Source organism: Neovison vison, chromosome 13 (assembly GCF_020171115.1).
Source record: "Neovison vison isolate M4711 chromosome 13, ASM_NN_V1, whole genome shotgun sequence".
NCBI classification, from domain to species: Eukaryota; Metazoa; Chordata; class Mammalia; order Carnivora; family Mustelidae; genus Neogale; species Neogale vison.
In genome coordinates, this window is record NC_058103.1 from 97,294,702 (window position 1) to 97,312,077 (window position 17,376).

Sequence of the window (17,376 nt, forward strand, 5' to 3'; positions counted from 1 at the left end):
TTTCATGAGCCTACTCTTTTCTGTACCTGTTATACCAATTAAAGAGCAGCCAGTTGACCCCTTCCAACTGATATTCCCGTAACTGGTTTCTGTTTTTATACTCATGTGACAGCTCCAACTTCTTCCAAGCACTTGCCTGTGGACGATTCTACAAAAGAGAAAATTTGAATAAATGGGGTGAAGACACTAAAAAAATTAGGCAAACTAACTAGGGAGTTCTAGGAGCCAAAATCGATTTAAAAACATTTAAAATACATCCAAATTCATGAATTCATAATAAAGTTTAAACTAAAATAAAGTTTAAGAAACTTAATAAAAGAGGAAAACCAAAACCACTGGTCACTTTTGGAGAATGCAAGAGAACTACTTCATTATTTTGATATCTGGGAAATAAAGAAAGAAAACAAAGCATTTATCTTCTTTTCCTATATCATCTGTACCTCAGAGGAACCAAACAGTACATGAATCATTATTTCCTTTTATAGGAGATTCTAGCTAATAAGTAAAAACATGATATAATTAAAATAACATCATTTTGAAATCCTTAAAGAAAAGGCCGAGGCAATGATCATAAATGACTAATAATATCACAAAAGACAACCTGATAGAATCACCTATGAAATAGATTTAGTGTCTCCCTTCCCCATTTGATCAAGCCTTTAAAAGAGTGATACTAACGGAACTATGATGATGTTTTACATCTGACACTAGCCAAATGTGATTACTCAGCATGTGCAATGTAGCTATTGGCTACTATATTAAGCACAGTGCTAAAAAGTTCCAGTGGACACCACTGTTCTGTATCTAACCATTTATGTAAAATAATAAAGAACAGAGAACACATTAGAAGTTTCCAAGAGGGGTATAACTGGTAAACTTCAGACTATGGAAAACCCTAGAGAACAAACCACCTGATTTCTTCAAGAGAAATTATAAAGTAGGGGGAAACTAATATTAAGAGATATTTGAGACACATTAACTGACAGCTATAGACCTTTATTCAAAATCCAATCCAAACAATTTAACAAAAATTAGAAGATAATCAGGGAAATATATATATATAGCAATTGGTTACTTGCTGATATTTAGAAATGGTTAAATTTTATCAGGTATAAAAGTGGTTTTACCTTTGGACATAAACACTGAAATACTTAAAGATGAAGTAAAGGAATCTAGGATTTGCTTTTAAATAATCTGGAAATTAGTAGACTATACGGTTTCTTTTACTTTTGTATATGTTTGAAAATTTCTATATTAAACGCTAAAACAACTACATAAACTTCTATAAATAAAAACTAAATCATTACCTACATGGACTTTACATTCTAATTGCAAATGTACTTACTACTCTTTTGAGTTCTGGGTGTCTCGACTGAATCCGCTTAAATTCTCGTATCTTGCCCTCATCAACATCCTCCTTCAGCTCCCACGTACTATCCTCGTAGGGCAGCGAGCACCATTTCACCAGGTAGTAAATTACAGGCTAAGAGAGAAAAAGCTAAAGCCTTAATAAACTGATTCTGTGTTCTCTGTTGTTATTAAAGGGTAAGAATTATTTTTTAAAGATTTTATTGATTTGACAGAGAGACAGACAGTGAGAACAAGAACACAGCAGAGGGAGTGGGAGAGGGAAAGCAGGCTTCACACAGGGAGCCTGACGTGGGGCTCAATCCCAGGGCCCTGGGATCATGACCCGAGCCAAAGGCAGATGCCCAACAACCAGGTGCCCCAAAGGGTAAGAATTTGACTACAGAATCAGATCACAAAGTGTTAATACCTAGAAAGTGCTTTAAAAAATAGGCTGGGAGGGGCACCTGGGTGGCTCAGTGGGTTAAAGCCTCTGCCTTTGGTTCAGGTCATGGTCCCAGGATCCTGGGATCGAGCCCCGCATCGGGCTCTCTCCTCAGCAGGGAGCTTGCTTCCTCCTCTCTCTCTGCCTGCCTCTCTGCCTGCTTGTGATCTCTGTCTGTCAAATAAATAAATAAGATATTTAAAAAAAATATATACTTAAAAAAAAAAAATAGGCTGGGAATACCAATCATAGGCTCACCTGCTGAGGCACTGTACTATTCATGGCTTGGATCATTTTTCCAGGCAATTTATCAGAATCTGTTCTAAGAGGCAAAGTTATACCCAGTAGTTTCTAGAACACTAAGCACTGAAACATTATGCTCATCAACCATGAAAATGCAAAAAATAAAATAAAATAAATGCTTTTCCAACATTATGTTGAATTAGGTTGAAACTGAAAGATAGGGCTCTGCTTCATACTATTATCCTGACACCAAATTTAATACAGTGAAAGAGTGGAAGCCAGGCTACTTTCCTAAGTGAGGAATGGATTAATCCATTAGAGCAAAGCAGAGTTGAAATCCCTGGGCTTCTGAGCTTCTATAGCTCTGAGTGCAGTTGCTACTCCAAAAAGCAGTCAAATGGTGGAAAAGAGATTTGCTTGTGAGCTAGGAGGTAACTAGGAGAGGTGTCACTGAAGACAGGTAAAAAGAGAGAAGAGAGGAGGGGCAAATACTCAAGCTCTAACTACAGTACTATGCTCTATATATGTGTTCTACTGCAAAGGGAAAGGCAGTTACCTGGGGTAAAATGGCTGTTCTCATGACTCAAATTGATCACTACCCTGGCTGCATTTCTATTTTTGGTCTATATGAAAAAAGAAGGATTAGGGGCACCTGGGTGGCTCAGTGGGTTAAAGTCTCTGCCTTCGGCTCAGGTGATGATCCCAGGATCCTGGGATCGAGTCCCACATCGGGCTCTCTGCTCAGCAGGGAGCCTGCTTCCCTTCCTCTCTCTCTGCCTGCCTATCTGCCTAATTATGATCTCTGTCAAATAAATAAAATCTTAAAAAAAAAAAAGAAAAAAGAAGGATTAGATGGGGCCTAGTGTAATCAGTAAGAATCTCTAGTACCACTTCACAGAATACCCCTATAACAGCCAGCAAGAAGTCTGAAGATTTAAGCACCTCAAAAGAATTACAGATCAAGGAATCCCTAGAATTAATCTAGTTGCTCTTTCCCCATTTCTTAATTATAGTGACACAGGTCATTTCCTACGTAAGGTCATTTGTCCAGGTAACATATTTCTGGCATCTTAACTTACTTTTCCAAGGACTTATAAATAATCCTGTATTCCACTCTTACGTCATGTAAAAGGATGACCAATTAAATTTATTTTGGGGGGGGGGAATTGGGTTCACAGAATGTTGTAATCCAATATTGGAGCACAATTTATAGCACCAGGAAACTAAAACATTTTCATCTGTCTTGCCATTTCCGACAGTCCAAAGATCAATTGCCTTTTTTTTTTGGAAGAGTTTACTTATTTGTCAGAGAGCGCGCGAGCGAGAGCGAGCACAGGCAGACAGAGTGGCAGGCAGAGTCAGAGGGAGAAGCAGGCTCCCCGCAGAGCAAGGAGCCCGATGTGGGACTCGATCCCAGGACGCTGGGATCATGACCTGAGCCGAAGGCAGCTGCTCAACCAACTGAGCCACCCAGGCGTCCCAGATCAACTGCTTTTTTAAGAGTGGTAAGTATGTTGGTAAGAGCATAAGATGTTCAAGACTGATAAGACTGAAATCCTAAAAATGACAAGAATTTAATAGTAGCTAATGTGTCCATTCTAAAAACTGGTCCATTCCCCACTCACCTCCTGCTAATGAACAATAAACAGTAACTCCCACCCCAACCCATAAAAGCAGAAAATGTGTTTTCTGAGGCATGCTTGTCAGGATCTGAAGACAATGAACTGTAATAGGCCTTGGATGGCTAAGGTTCTGAATGACCCTAAAGGCTTCTAAAATAGAGTAAACATAGAATTTTAGAGAGGGAAGACTTCTGATTCTTAGAACCCGTAAGGGTGATATATGGACACATGTCATTTAGCTTGTGAGTGAGCCTAGCTCACCACTGGCACTGACATTTTAATTAAGCTCTGTTGTTCTATACTGGTCACTGGGTAAGCAGTAACTGTCAGATGTGATAAAAACTTGATGAAATGTGGCCCTACCAAGAACTTATAGTTGAAGTGAAAAGAAAGCGATAGTTTCTAAGGGAACGGTGATTCATAGTCTAAGTAAGTTTGAAATATATTTAAAAAGACACAATGTTGAATTCACTGGTGGCTTAGATCTTTTCAACTTATTTGGAAAATGAAAAAACTGATTTATGAAACTGTATCAACAGGTTAGTTTTAGCACATGAACAATCTGCTAACAGAGCTTTAGTGCAGTGATTCCCAAATCAAACTATGTTTGACAATCTCTTGGAGAACAACTTAAAAATCCAGATCTCTGGGTCACACCTAAAGATCTACTGAATGTGAATCTGTGGGAGTGCAATTCCATAGTCTGTTTAAAAGTATAGATTCAGATGCAGTAGATTGGTTTTAATGATAAATGAAAATGCATTCAATTGATGGTAAGTTCAAAAAGTAACTCTCAGTGACATAGAGAAAGCTAGGAGTCTGTGGAGGCATTTTTATATTTATAAATATGGAGATTTGTGAAGTATCCCTATTCCTCTCCCCTTCTATAATCTTTAACTGGACGTCAGGGGTCTCCCATATAAAATCTAAGAGAAAACAAGATTAAGGTGAAGGAGTACTTGTTAATATAGCTCCTGGTACTTACAGCGCTCAATGTTTGACTTTATGAGAAGCTTTCCTTTTAGCCTCTCTCCCTATTCCCTTACCTTCCCAGTATCATTCTTTTTTTTTTTAAGATTCTATTTATTTATTTGACAGAGAGAGATCACAAGTAGACAGAGAGGCAGGCGGAGAGAGAGGAGGAAGCAGGCTTCCCGCTGAGCAGAGAGCCTGACTCAGGACTCGATCCCAGGACCCTGAAATCATGACCCGAGCTGAAGGCTGCGGCTTAACCCACTGAGCCACCAAGGTGCCCCTTCCCAGTATCATTCTAAGGAGGCCTCAGAAAAACTCAAAAATACCTTTTTGTCTAAGGGATTTCTCAGCCATATCTTCATAATAAAGGATGAGCAAGCACACCAGTAGAAATCTCTGAGACCTTCAATGTTCTACCATGCCCCAACTCACCTCCCCATTGTCTTTGTCAATACTGTGAGACTCATCCAATATCCTATCCACTTCTACATAGTCTGGATTGAAGGGTTCTTCATCCTAGAGGAGTTATGAAACAAACAGTAAGACCAAAAGATCACTGTCCAGTACACCCCACCTTCCATCCCACCTTTACCTGGTGATCTCACTTCAAAAATTTTTTTAAAAAGATGCCTTCAGAAGGGAGTCCCCCCACAATTTTCACCATATAAAATCCTTTTTAAAAACTTAATTAAATCTGCACCTATCTTGTCACCTATGACCAGAGGAAGTGTCTTCTAACAGAGGTCATTCTCTCCATATATTCTCTGGATTCTACCCCTTCTCAGCCTCTTAGGAATCTCTCTCTTGGATCATTCCCATAAACACACAGATATAGTCTAATATTTCACATCTTAAAACGACCTCCTTTATTCTTCATCTGCCTGCAACTATTTTTCTGTTCTGCTTCATACCCAAGCAGCCACTCCACTCTACCTTCCACTTCCTTCACACAACTAAATTACTCTTGTTGATGTTATTAATAATCTCCAAATTTGCCAAATATAATGGAACATTTATGTCCTCATCTCACTTAACCTCTACGAAGTATTCCACAATTCCTAATTCTCTCCTTTAAAAACCCTTGGGTTTTCTGAGACACTACACTTTTGTCAATAGCCCTTCCCCCTTTATTTTGGTTTTAGCCAATTCTTGATCACCTTCACTGGTTCTTTTTCTTCTAAATCATTGGTATCAAACTTTGGGTGGTATCTGAAAACAAATAACCAAAGACTCCAAAGAAAGATCTTAAAGAAACTTTAAGGAAAAAACTCTTCCTTATTAAGACACTTTTCCTTCTTGCTTTTCGTGACTTTGCTTCCTATTGCTTTTCGTGACTTTGCTTCCTAATCTTTCTCCTGCCACTCTGGCATACAGTTCCTTCTCCTTCACCTGGACCTCTATATTTGGGAAAAGTCTTAAAGCCTTGGTTCTGGGCTCACATCCATGCTATTACAGAAAGAACTTTCATAAGAAAATACAGAACTATTAGAATGTATAGAAATCCTTCCCCCCTCAGGTGGCTTTAATCATTATTAAGGTTTTAATAACTATTTATATGCTGATAAAATCCAAATTTTAATTGCAACCTGAAAAATCCAGATTTGTGTATCTGTGCTTACTAGAGATAGGTTAAGGAATTTTAAGGTTAACATAGTCTAAACTAAAAAAAATTTTTTAACGATTTTATTTATTTGACAGAGAGACAAGCAAGGGAGGGAACACAAGCAGGGGGAGTAGAAGAGGGAGAAGAAAGTTCCCTGTTGAGCAGGGAGCCTGATGCAGGGCTCGATCCCAGGACCCTGAGATCATGACCTGAGCCAAAAGCAGATTCTTTTTTTTTTTTTTTTTTTTTTTAAGATTTTATTTATTTGACAGAGAGAGATCACAAGCAGGCAGAGAGGCAGGCAGAGAGAGGGGTAAGTGGGCTGGGCTGCCCGCTGAGCAGAGAGCCCGATGTGGGCACTGATCCCAGGACCCTGAGAGCATGACCTGAGCTGAAAGCAGAGGCTTAACCCACTGAGCCACCCAGCTACCCTGAATGCAGATGCTTAAGAAATGGGCCACCCAGGCACCCCTAAACTCTTGATTTCCACCAATCAGCTGCTTCTAACATCTTCGATACTTTAATAGATGCCACCTCAACCCATTTGCTCAGACCACAAACCTATCTATATAAGCCACCATACCAAGCAAGCCCTGTCAATTCTAATCTATCCATTCTATCCACTTGAAACCATTCTACTTTTAAGCCATGATATTTCCTATTTAGAAATCTTCAACTGCTTTCTTACTGCTCTTCATACTTTCATGCTTACTCTTCTTCAATCCATTCTCCAAAGTCTAGGTGATCTTTTAAAAGTGATCACTGGATTATGTCTTTGACCTGTTTGAAACAATGTATTGATTTTCCTTTGCACTTAGAATAAAAATAAAATTAAAACCAGACTGCTTAAAAGGTTTGTATGCACTGCTTGCCTAAATTTCTGATCTCATTTTGGGCCATTCACTCTTTTTTGTTCAACTGTACCTTGTTTTCAGTGCCTCACCCTGTCTCAGGGCCTTCATATACGCTAATTCCCATGCCAGCAATATTATTTACATGGATTCATAGCCTTGCTCTTATTCATAATTCAATTCTCAGGTAAGTCTTCCCTAATTATCCAAAGTAGGTGTTTCCTCCCCCTCCCCTTATGTCTCCTTGTGCTCTTTCTTTTCTGGCACTTAACACAATTTGAATTATTTTTTAATATTTCTCTCTCCCCACTTAGACAGTGAGCTGTATGGTAACACAGTCCATATCTGGTTTGTTCTCCATAAAAACTAGCACATGATAAATGATGAATAAATGAATGACTGATTTGGTTAAATGGCCTACCTATATATGAAGATTTAATTGGCATATGAGTTAGTAGAGACTGGTTCAAGAGTCACAAATTGTACATCTAATATCGGCTGGAATGGTATTACAGTTTCATTGTACATTTCACAAATTATGTTTTAAAAGAACATAGATGAAAAAACACAACCCAATTATTACTTTCATATAAAAAGAAATTATAAAACTACATGGTCCTACTTGCCCTCTCCAGGTGATGAGAAATAGTTAATTTATTTGCAAACCTGGTGGTCAAGTTAGCTTTATCATATATATTCAGGCAGAACTGAGGGGGTTTTTGCTAAAACTATGCATTTAGTTCCTTCCTTCAATCTTTCTTACTAGAAATTTTTCCCTTTAGCTCTAAGAAGCTTTGAAAAAGAATCTGTCTTCTCAAGGCACGCAGTTCTATATATATGCTAAAGATGACAAACCCCAATTCAGCAAAGGCATATATATATACACAAAGCTTTCAAAGCAAAATGGACAGTTAAACTATGGCTCAAAAGACCCTTAATGCATACTCCAGTGTTTAACCAGTAGTTAAAACGGTTATGGGAGGGGTGCCTGGGTGGCTCAGTGGGTTAAAGCCTCTGTCTTCGGCTCAGGCCGTGATCCCGGGGTCCTGGGATCGAGCCCCACATTGGGCTCTCTGCTCCACAGAGAGACTGCTTCCTCCTCTCTCTCCCTGCCTGCCTCTCTGCCTACTTGTGATCTTTGTCTGTCAAATAAATAAATGGAATCTTAAAAAAAAAAAAAAAAAAAAAAAAAAGGACCCTTAATGCATACTCCAGTGTTTATCCAGTAGTTAAGAACCGTTATGGGAGGGGCGAAGGGGTGGCTCAGTGGGTTAAAGCCTCTGCCTTCGGCTCAGGTCATGATCTCAGGGTCCTGGGATCGAGCCCCCGCATCAGGCTCTCTGCTCAGCGGGGAGCCTCCTTCCCTTCCTCTCTCTCTGCCTGCTTGTGATCTCTGTCTGTCGAATAAATAAATAAATAAATCTTAAAAAAAAAAAAAAGGAATGGTTATGGGAAATTAAATCTCCTATATCACCATTTCTTGTTACAGTGGATTAGAAATTTTAGAAAATAAATGTTCTTTCCTAATGAAACGGTTGCTTATGCCTACAGAAACCATCAACTGCTACAGACTGACATTAGAAGAAGAATGCCTCAAGTGGATGAGAGGTCAATTTAAAATCCATCTTGAAAATACTTCATGAATACTGAGTAAGTCAAGACCAAAACATCCTATAAACTTATAAAAAGACCTAATTTCGACGTGGTAAAACAAAGTACAGGGCAACTAAATTAGGAAAGTCCAATGATCAAAATTAAGACTTCATACCCATGTACACAAAACAAATATGTCTTAAGTAATCAGTCAAGACTGATAACCCCAATAATTTTTGCTTCTGTGAAATAAAGGATAGGCAATACCTATTCCTAATTACCTCATGGAAGAAGTGTCTCATCTGAGCCATTTTGGTTTTGAAGCGCTTTAGTTTTTGATGGATCCTTTTATCCTTCTCTAGTTGGGAGATGGTAGCCCATTCACAGTGTAGATAGGAGCTGAAGGGGATGGAAATAGCTGGTCATGCTGTGAGAAAGGGTAGGCTAGATTTGGGGATAAGCCAGAATCAGGCACAATGGTAAGTGCTTCTTAAGACTGATTTTGCACACAAACACCTGGTCTGGGGCAGGCTTGAAAGTTCACATTTCTAACGAGCACCCAAATAATGCTAATTCTGCTGGTCCACTGACCAGTCTGAGTAGAAAGGTCTTAATGTTAAATTAAGGTATAGAGAATCACAAGGGATATTATCAGGAACCACCCTTACCCCACCTTCCTGTTGGGAAACAGGAAGAGAAACTCAATTCCCGAACTCCTCTCTGAATAGACATTTTCCTCAAAAGAAAACAACAACTTGGGCTAGGAGACTATTAAAAAGGGACACATTCCCACCCAGGATGGACTATACAGGAGAACTTTTTACAACCCTGTGGGTTTAGGGTGAAAAGCTTTTTGCACAGATCACATACTAGTTCTTGTACTTGACAAAGAATTCTTCTGCCTCAGTATACTGTCCAGAAGGAAGCTGAGAAGAAAGAAATCATAGTTATTAATAACCTTATTTGTCAAAGAAAGAAGCTTTAATTTTCACTACTCATGGTAGAGCTTCATACCAATGTTCCTAGAGTGTATTAGTGACTGAGGGATTAAAGAACTAACCTAGTACTCCAATACAAGAGATCTGATAGCTGGAAAAAATAAGTCTATCCATCTTAAACAGAAAACCAAAAGAAGAGGCAATAAGACAGTTCCTATTTTCTAGGTAACTTCCCTCCACCATAACTATACTGTACTAATATATCCTGGCATCCAAAGGTGTTTATTAAATAGAGCCTGCGAATGCAGCATTAAGGGTTGACATGAAGGGTTAAGGCCTTACCTCCTTCTTCACAATCCGCATAGAAAGCACTTTGTCTACTATGGCTGCATCTTCTTCACTGGGATTCTCCTGTAGCAAAAAAATGCAGTTAGTCAACAGAGACTGTGAGGAGCAGGACAACCTCTCATATTGCTTAAGTTCTCAGCTTACCACAAAGAACTGCATGGAAGGCAAAGTCTCGCCATCTGGTTCCTGCACGGGTTCAGGGAGGATAGGCTCAGTTTTTATTGGACCAGTTACATCCACTTCTTCTTCTTCTTCATCATCTGTGATCTTTATATCCAGATCCTCTGTATATTTTTTTCGCTTAACTTGGCGGTTTGAGCGTCTTTTCTGTAGCAGAAAAAATGGTTAAAATAACTATGTAGATATATCAAAGAGAAAAACCTTTAAAACTATTTGCCTATAGTCATATACTTATTTTACTCCAAAATCCCCACGAAAAACCAAGCCCAAAAGATAAAGAGCTTATTTACCAAATTATGTGATATCAAACCATTTTCTTTATGTACCAAATACAAATTAATTTGCCAAACTGTTTTTTCAAAGAACCAGAATCTACCTGAAAGTAACCTGGATACTACTGCCAAGAAACTCTGGTAAAATGAAACAGGACTCTACCTGAAGGGTACAATGTGCTTTCTATAAGGAGCAACCCTGAAGTGCCAAGGTGCAAGAATGTTTTGTTACTAATTTTGCTTTCTGTTTTAGTTCTAAGTTTTTTTTGTTTTAATAAATAGAAACATACTATATGATGATTATAGCATTGTTCTGCTACTTACCATTTTTTTTTTTTAAGATTTTATTTATTTGCCAGAGAGAGAGAGAGCAAGCACAGGCAGGCAGAGTGGCAGTACAGGCAGAGGGAGAAGAGGCTCCCCGCCAAGCAAGAAGCCTGATGTGGGACTCGATCCCAGGATGCTGGGATCATGGCCCGAGCCGAAGGCAGCCGCCCAACCAACTGAGCCACCCAGGCGTCCCTGCTACTTACCTTTTTGTTAACAGTACTTTTTAGGGGAGTTTTCCGCATCAATACATTTTAGATTTACATTATTCTTTCAAGTGGTTGAAAAACACTTTTGTAATATTTTATTTATTTTGGAGACAGAGTGTGCATGCACATTGCACACACACCTGGGGGAGGGAAAAAGTGCCAAGCAGACTCCACACTGAGCATAGAGCTGGACTTGGGGCTCAATCTCAAAACCCTGAGATGACAACCTGAGCTGAAACCAAGAGTCAGATGCTCAACTGACTGAGCCACCCAGGCACCCCGAGTAAAACATTTTTTAATTAAGTAATTTAAGTAATACTTTGTAGTTCATGATAAAAAGTTGGGAAGGATAGAGAGATAAAATTATTTTTCAGGGGCGCGTGGGTGGCTCAGTAGGTTAAAGCCTCTGCCTTCGGCTCAGGTCATGTTCCCAGGGTCCTGGGATCAAGCCCCACGTTGGGCTCTCTGCTCGGCAAGGAGCCTGCTTCCTCCCCTCTCTCTCTCTGCCTGCCTCTCTGCCTACTTGTGATCTCTGTCTGTCAAATAAAGAAATAAAATTTTTTAAAAAAAGATTATTTTTCAATCATGATTATATCTCTGAAAAACCCAAACAAATTAAATGAATTATTAGACACAGAACTATAGAAATTAAGCAAACTTCCCTGGCATAAAGTCAATTTTTAAAACTATCATTCTTATGTAAACTGAGCCATAAAACATAATGAAAGGAAAGATTCGAGGCACTGGGTGGCTCAGTTAAGCATCTGCCTTTGGCTCAGGTCATGATCTCAGGGTCCTGGGTTTGAGCTCTGCACTGGGTACCCTGCTCAGAGGAGAGCCTGCTTCTACCCCTCCCTCTGCTGTTCCCCCTCCTTGTGCTCTGTCAAATAAATAAATAAAATCTTAAAAAGAAAGAAAGAAAGAATTCTACATAAAAAACAAAAAGATTACTTATCTAAAAAATTAAAGTTAGTAAGAAATATGTAAAATCTATATGAAAAAAACTTTAAAACACTCCAGGAGGCCTTAAAGAGGACTTGAATAATAAAATAATAATAAAATAATAAATAACAAAATAATAAATAATAAAATACATTGTCCTACAATAAGACTTAATTCTAATTATATGCATTACATAAAAATGACAAAATAAAATTAACAGAACTTTTTATTTAGATAAGCTGATTCAAAAAGTCAAAGAGAGAAATAAACACTTAAGAATAACCAGGAGAAAAAAAAAAAAGAATAACCAGGAAAAATAGGAAAAGTGTGCTTGGCCTTACCAGATATTAAGGACACAAAAGAGCTATACCAATTAACAAAGGTTGGTACCTCTCTAAGAAAAGATAAACAGGTCAATGAAATAATGTCCAAATACAGACTAAAATACTAGGTGGATATAGAACATGATAAAAATAGCACTTCTAATCAGTGAGGGAAAAGTAGATTATTCTATAAATGGGACTGGAAACAAATGGCTAGCTATCTAGAGGTTGAAAGAAACTGAATTACATAAAAATAAAGGATTTCCAAAATCTTTTTACAAATCTTAAAAAGGGGACGCCTGGGTGGCTTAGTTGGTTAAGTCTGACTTTGGCTCAGGTCATGATCCCAGGGTCCTAGGATTAAGTCCCACATCAGGTTCCTTGCTCAGTGGGGAATCCTGCTTCTCCCTCTGCCTGCTTCTCCCCCTGCTTGTGTTTTCTCTCTCTCTCTCTCTCTGACAAATAAATAAATAAAATCTTTAAAAAAAAAAATCTTAAAAAGATGTAACATTTCTAAAAGAAAGTGTGGAAGAATTTTTTATAATCTGGCAGTAGGAAATACGTTTCTAATAAATTGATCAATTTTACCTTGCAAAAAATTTGAGATATTTACATATTATAACAAAGTTGAGAAAAATAATAAACTGATGGGGAAAACACCAAATACTCCATTTCCTAAGCACAGAGTTCTTTTGAGTAACTAAGAAAAAGATCCATAACAGAGCAGAAAGATGGGCAAATACAATGAATAGAGAGTTAGTAGGAAAAAAACACAATTGGCTTTAAATGTAAAAAGATGCTCACACTCATAATAAATTATAACTGATACCTAAATTGAGATACCTTTTTTCTTTTTTTGCACCTACCTAACAGACTGGTAAAAAGCAGCAAATCTGATCAAATACTGAAATAGGAACTTGCACATACATTGTTGGTTAGACTACACATGGGCATAACCTCTATAAAAGAAAATCTGACAATACCCTTTGGTCTAGAAATTTCACTTCAAAGTTACTACCCTACGAATAAATCTGCACATATATACAAATCTTTGTAGCATTACTTGTAACAGTAGAAGACCAGAGAAAAACCTTAATGCCCATCAATAGGAACTAGTTAAACAAATTATAGTATAATCAAAATATGGAATACTACAGAAGAGTATTCAAAAAGAATGGGTAGTTGACAAAACCAAATACTAAAGATGTGGACTGGAACTGTCATTACTGGTGCAAGTGTAAAATGACACAATCACTTTGGAAGTTGACAGATTCTTACAGAGTTATAATGTTTATATATGTAACTACTATGGTCTAGCAATCCTATTCCTTAGGTAGGAGAAATGAAAACCCATGTCCAAGAAGTACTAAAACTGTTCACTGCAGCCTTACTCATAATAGCTCCAAAATGGAAACAACCCAAATGTCCTTAAACAGATTTGTGGGGTTTTTTAAATTAGTTTTAATAGTTATTTCTTTGTTTGTTCATAAATCTACACCCAATGTGGGGTTCAATTCATGATCCCAAGATCAAGAGTCACACACTCTACTGACTGAGCCTGCCAGGCACCCTTCCACTTTGTTGTTTTTAATTGTCACGCAGTATTCTATGGTATGGATTTTCAGAATTTTATTAACTATTTCTCCTCTATGGACAATGAATTTTTGGACATTTCTGCTATTACAAATACTGCTGAAATACATATGCATCATTACATACTTTTGAAAGTTTCCTTCGTGTATAATCATTGAGTCCAAAGTCACTGACATTTTAAATTTTGTTACATATTGAAATACTGACTAGCTAGAAAGATTGTCTCAATACTCCCATCAACTGTGTGAAAAACACCTTTTCCTTAGCTCCACTGCCAACGCTGGCATTACCACTTATGGGCTGAATTATAAACCTCTAAGTTTTTTGTGCTTTTTTAAAAGTTTATTTATTTATTTGAGAGAGAGAGTAAGCAAGCGAGCAAGAGAGAGTGTGAGCATAAGCAGGGGGAGGGGAAGAGGAAGAGGGATAAGCAGACTCCACCAAGCAGGGAGCCCAACATTGGGCTTGATCCAAGAACTCTATGATCATGACCTGAGCCAAAGGCAGACAATTAACTGAGTTAAAAAAATGCCCCAGTCCCCCAAAATTCTTATGTTGAAACCCTAATCCCTAGTACCTCAGAATGTGGCTGTATTTGGAGAAAGAGTTTTAGAGAGACGATTAAGATAAAATGAGGCTGGTAGAGGGAGCCCTAATTCAAATTGAATGGCATAATTACAAGAGGAAATGTGGACACACAAAAAGACACCAGGATATATACACTGAGAAAAGACCATGTAAAGACATAGTAAGAAAGCAGCCTTCTGCAAACCAAGGAGCAAGATCTCAGAGATAACCAAACCTGCTGACTCCTTGATCTTGGACTTCAGAACTATGAGAAGATAAATTTCTGCTGTTTAAGCCACATGGTCTGTGGTATTTTATTATGGCAACCCTAGCAAACTAATACACCACCTTTTAAAATTTGTATTTATGTTATTACAAAGACTTGCCTTCAGTCTGTCTTCTAATTATTTAACAAATACTTTACCTAACCCTTTATTTTATTTAACATACACATACATAACTCTTCCTATGCTGTCTTACCATGAGCTAAGCACTGTCCTAATTGCTTTATAAATGCTTCCAGTCAATTCTCCTAACCACCCATTTGGTAGGCATTATTATCTGCATTTTAGAGATAAGGAAATTGGGGCACCAAGAGGTTAAATAAACTTGCCTGAAGTGACGATGTTAGTAAGTAGTAAAGATAAGAACCAAGGAATTCTTGCTGCAGAATTTATGCTCTTAATGACTATGTTATTTGTAGAATTTTGTTACATGTGCATAATTTTTAATTGTCAAATATATCTATCTTTCCTTTTATGACTTCTGAAAACCCCCTTAGAAAGAGAGAATTACTTATAAATACTTGAGAATGGGGCACCTGGGTGACTCAGTGAGTTAAAGGCTCTCCCTTCAGTTCAGGTCATGATCCCAGGGTCCTGGGATGGAGCCCCACATCGGGCTCTTTGCTCAGCAGGGAGCCTGCTTTCCCCTCTTTCTCTGCCTCCCTCTCTGCATTCTTGTGATCTCTGTCTGTGAAATAAGTAAATAAAATCTTTAAAAAAAAATTGAGAATTATTTAAAAAACTCATCCATGTTTTACAATAAGTTCATGATTTCAAGTTTTACCTTTGGACTTCAATTAAACTAGTATTTGTTTAAGAAGTGACACAAGAAATCTGGTTTTATTTTTTTCCTACATGGGTAGCCAGTTGTCCTAACATAATTTATTAAATATTCTTTCTTTTCATTGATTTAAAATGGCATTTTAATTCATATTCTAAATCCTCATAACCATTTGAATCTATTTCCAGACACTATTATCTTTATTAATGTTATTTCTTCTCTAATTCCACACTCCTAGTAATTATTATTTCATACTATATCTAATGTTTGTTAAATCGAATTTCTGTCTCATTTTCCTTTTCAGTTTTATCTTGGCTAGTATCTAATGTTAATTTCCCCAGAAAAACCCAAGTATCAGTTTGCCAACGTAATGAGTGTATCAAGAAAGAGGGAATGCATTTCTGAGTATTAATAACAGCAGCACTTAAGGTTTGTTTAGTACAAGCCTCCATTTACCAAGGAAAAATTCAGACACAGTAGCTAAGAAAATTGGCCAGGCCCATAGTATTACTCAGGAGTACCATGGGTCTCCCAAATCTTAATACCAGATTCTTTGTATGGTTGGAAACCAGAGACAAAGATGATACTGTAAAGCAACAATCAGAGACAGAGGACTCAACTTCTTCTGGTCCAACTTCTTTTATTCTCTTCCAGTGTTTCTCACCTTAAAAAAGGTAGGAAAAAACATTGTGCCTAAGCACCCAGTTCACAGAGTCAGAACCCTAAAGTGTAGAAAAGGTAAGGCAAAGGAATAGATGAACAGTTCTAAGAGAAACCAAAGTGCTGACATAGTCATAACAACCATGAAGCATAATTTCATAGTTGCTTAGTTTCTCAAACACTGGAATTCCAGAAAATGACTACTGCTTTTGTATAGTATGGTAATATACTTTTTGCCTAAAAAATAAAAATTTTAAAAGACACAACCATGACCAGGTCCCACCTCTTTTACCTTTTAGGCCTACCTCTCTTTTAGAAAAATTCTTGAAATATGCACAGGGTTACAGTCTCTTTTATCTATTCCTGGTTTGCCTGTCAGAATTAAACTTGATTTTTCTAAGTTCTTTCAGGATCCTTTTACCTGAATGCTGCTTTCTTCATCTTCCCGGGGTGACTGGGCAGGCATGACTTCTACATCTGAATTATCAGATGAGGTATTACGCTTTCTCTTCTTACCCACCACAGGAGTGATGGTGCTAAAAAGGAAAAACCAAATTCATTTGCAGTGAGGGTCAAATTCATTTAGGAGAAGAAAAATATAATTAATCTAAACCATCATATATGAAACTTCCTAACAGCAGTGTCTAGCTCTTCAGTCAGTAGGACACATCGTTAGGGAATAAGGTGTTTGAAAAATAGAAGATATTTGGGTTCCTAAGCCACTGGCTGGCCTTTACAACCAGATGTGACTAATCCTTTCTACTACTATACTCACAAATACCTGAAGGAAAGTGGCGTAAGACAACAGAATCCTGGCCCAAGAACTACAAGGCCTCACTTTAGTTCCAGTTCTGTCATTAGCTGGACATTAGGTTCCTTTTTTGTAATATAAATACTGATGAAAATACCCAGCCTGACAATTGCTGAGGATTAACTAAGACCGGCGATATGAAATTTTTTTAAGCTAAAAAATCCTCTCCAATTATAAACCATTATTAAAATTCCACCACAAAGTCTGAAGAATCCTAAGGGGTAGAAGCCAGGGAAAAAGGAGTGAAGCTACAAGACACGGAAGGGAAAGAGAAGATGATTGTGGTAAGCCCTGGTTCTGCCGACATTCCTTTAGGCTGACAATGGTTGTTAAAATCTTCTCTAGTTCCTAGATGAGATTCAAGAACAGGGCAGCTATACCTAGTAGGTATAGGATAGTGAGAAATCTCTTCCACACTACGGTGATACAAAATCACAAAGACATATAAAAACAGTCAACTTT

General features: G+C 37.8%; 1 protein-coding gene across 5 annotated transcripts in view; it reads right to left on the reverse strand.

Annotated features, from left to right (window-relative positions):
- The window catches only part of CHD8 (chromodomain helicase DNA binding protein 8), a 62,914-nt gene that overhangs the window by 20,812 nt on the left and 24,726 nt on the right, over positions 1 to 17,376 (reverse strand). For all 5 annotated transcript variants that reach the window (XM_044231283.1, XM_044231281.1, XM_044231279.1 and 2 more), the window contains exons 5-12: positions 16,525 to 16,639; positions 10,110 to 10,292; positions 9,960 to 10,028; positions 9,550 to 9,605; positions 8,961 to 9,078; positions 5,065 to 5,148; positions 1,346 to 1,483; positions 27 to 148 (exon numbers count right to left, since the gene is read on the reverse strand). In XM_044231283.1, the coding sequence (XP_044087218.1) occupies positions 27 to 148; positions 1,346 to 1,483; positions 5,065 to 5,148; positions 8,961 to 9,078; positions 9,550 to 9,605; positions 9,960 to 10,028; positions 10,110 to 10,292; positions 16,525 to 16,639 (885 nt within the window). The remainder of the gene's footprint in view (positions 1 to 26; positions 149 to 1,345; positions 1,484 to 5,064; positions 5,149 to 8,960; positions 9,079 to 9,549; positions 9,606 to 9,959; positions 10,029 to 10,109; positions 10,293 to 16,524; positions 16,640 to 17,376) is intronic.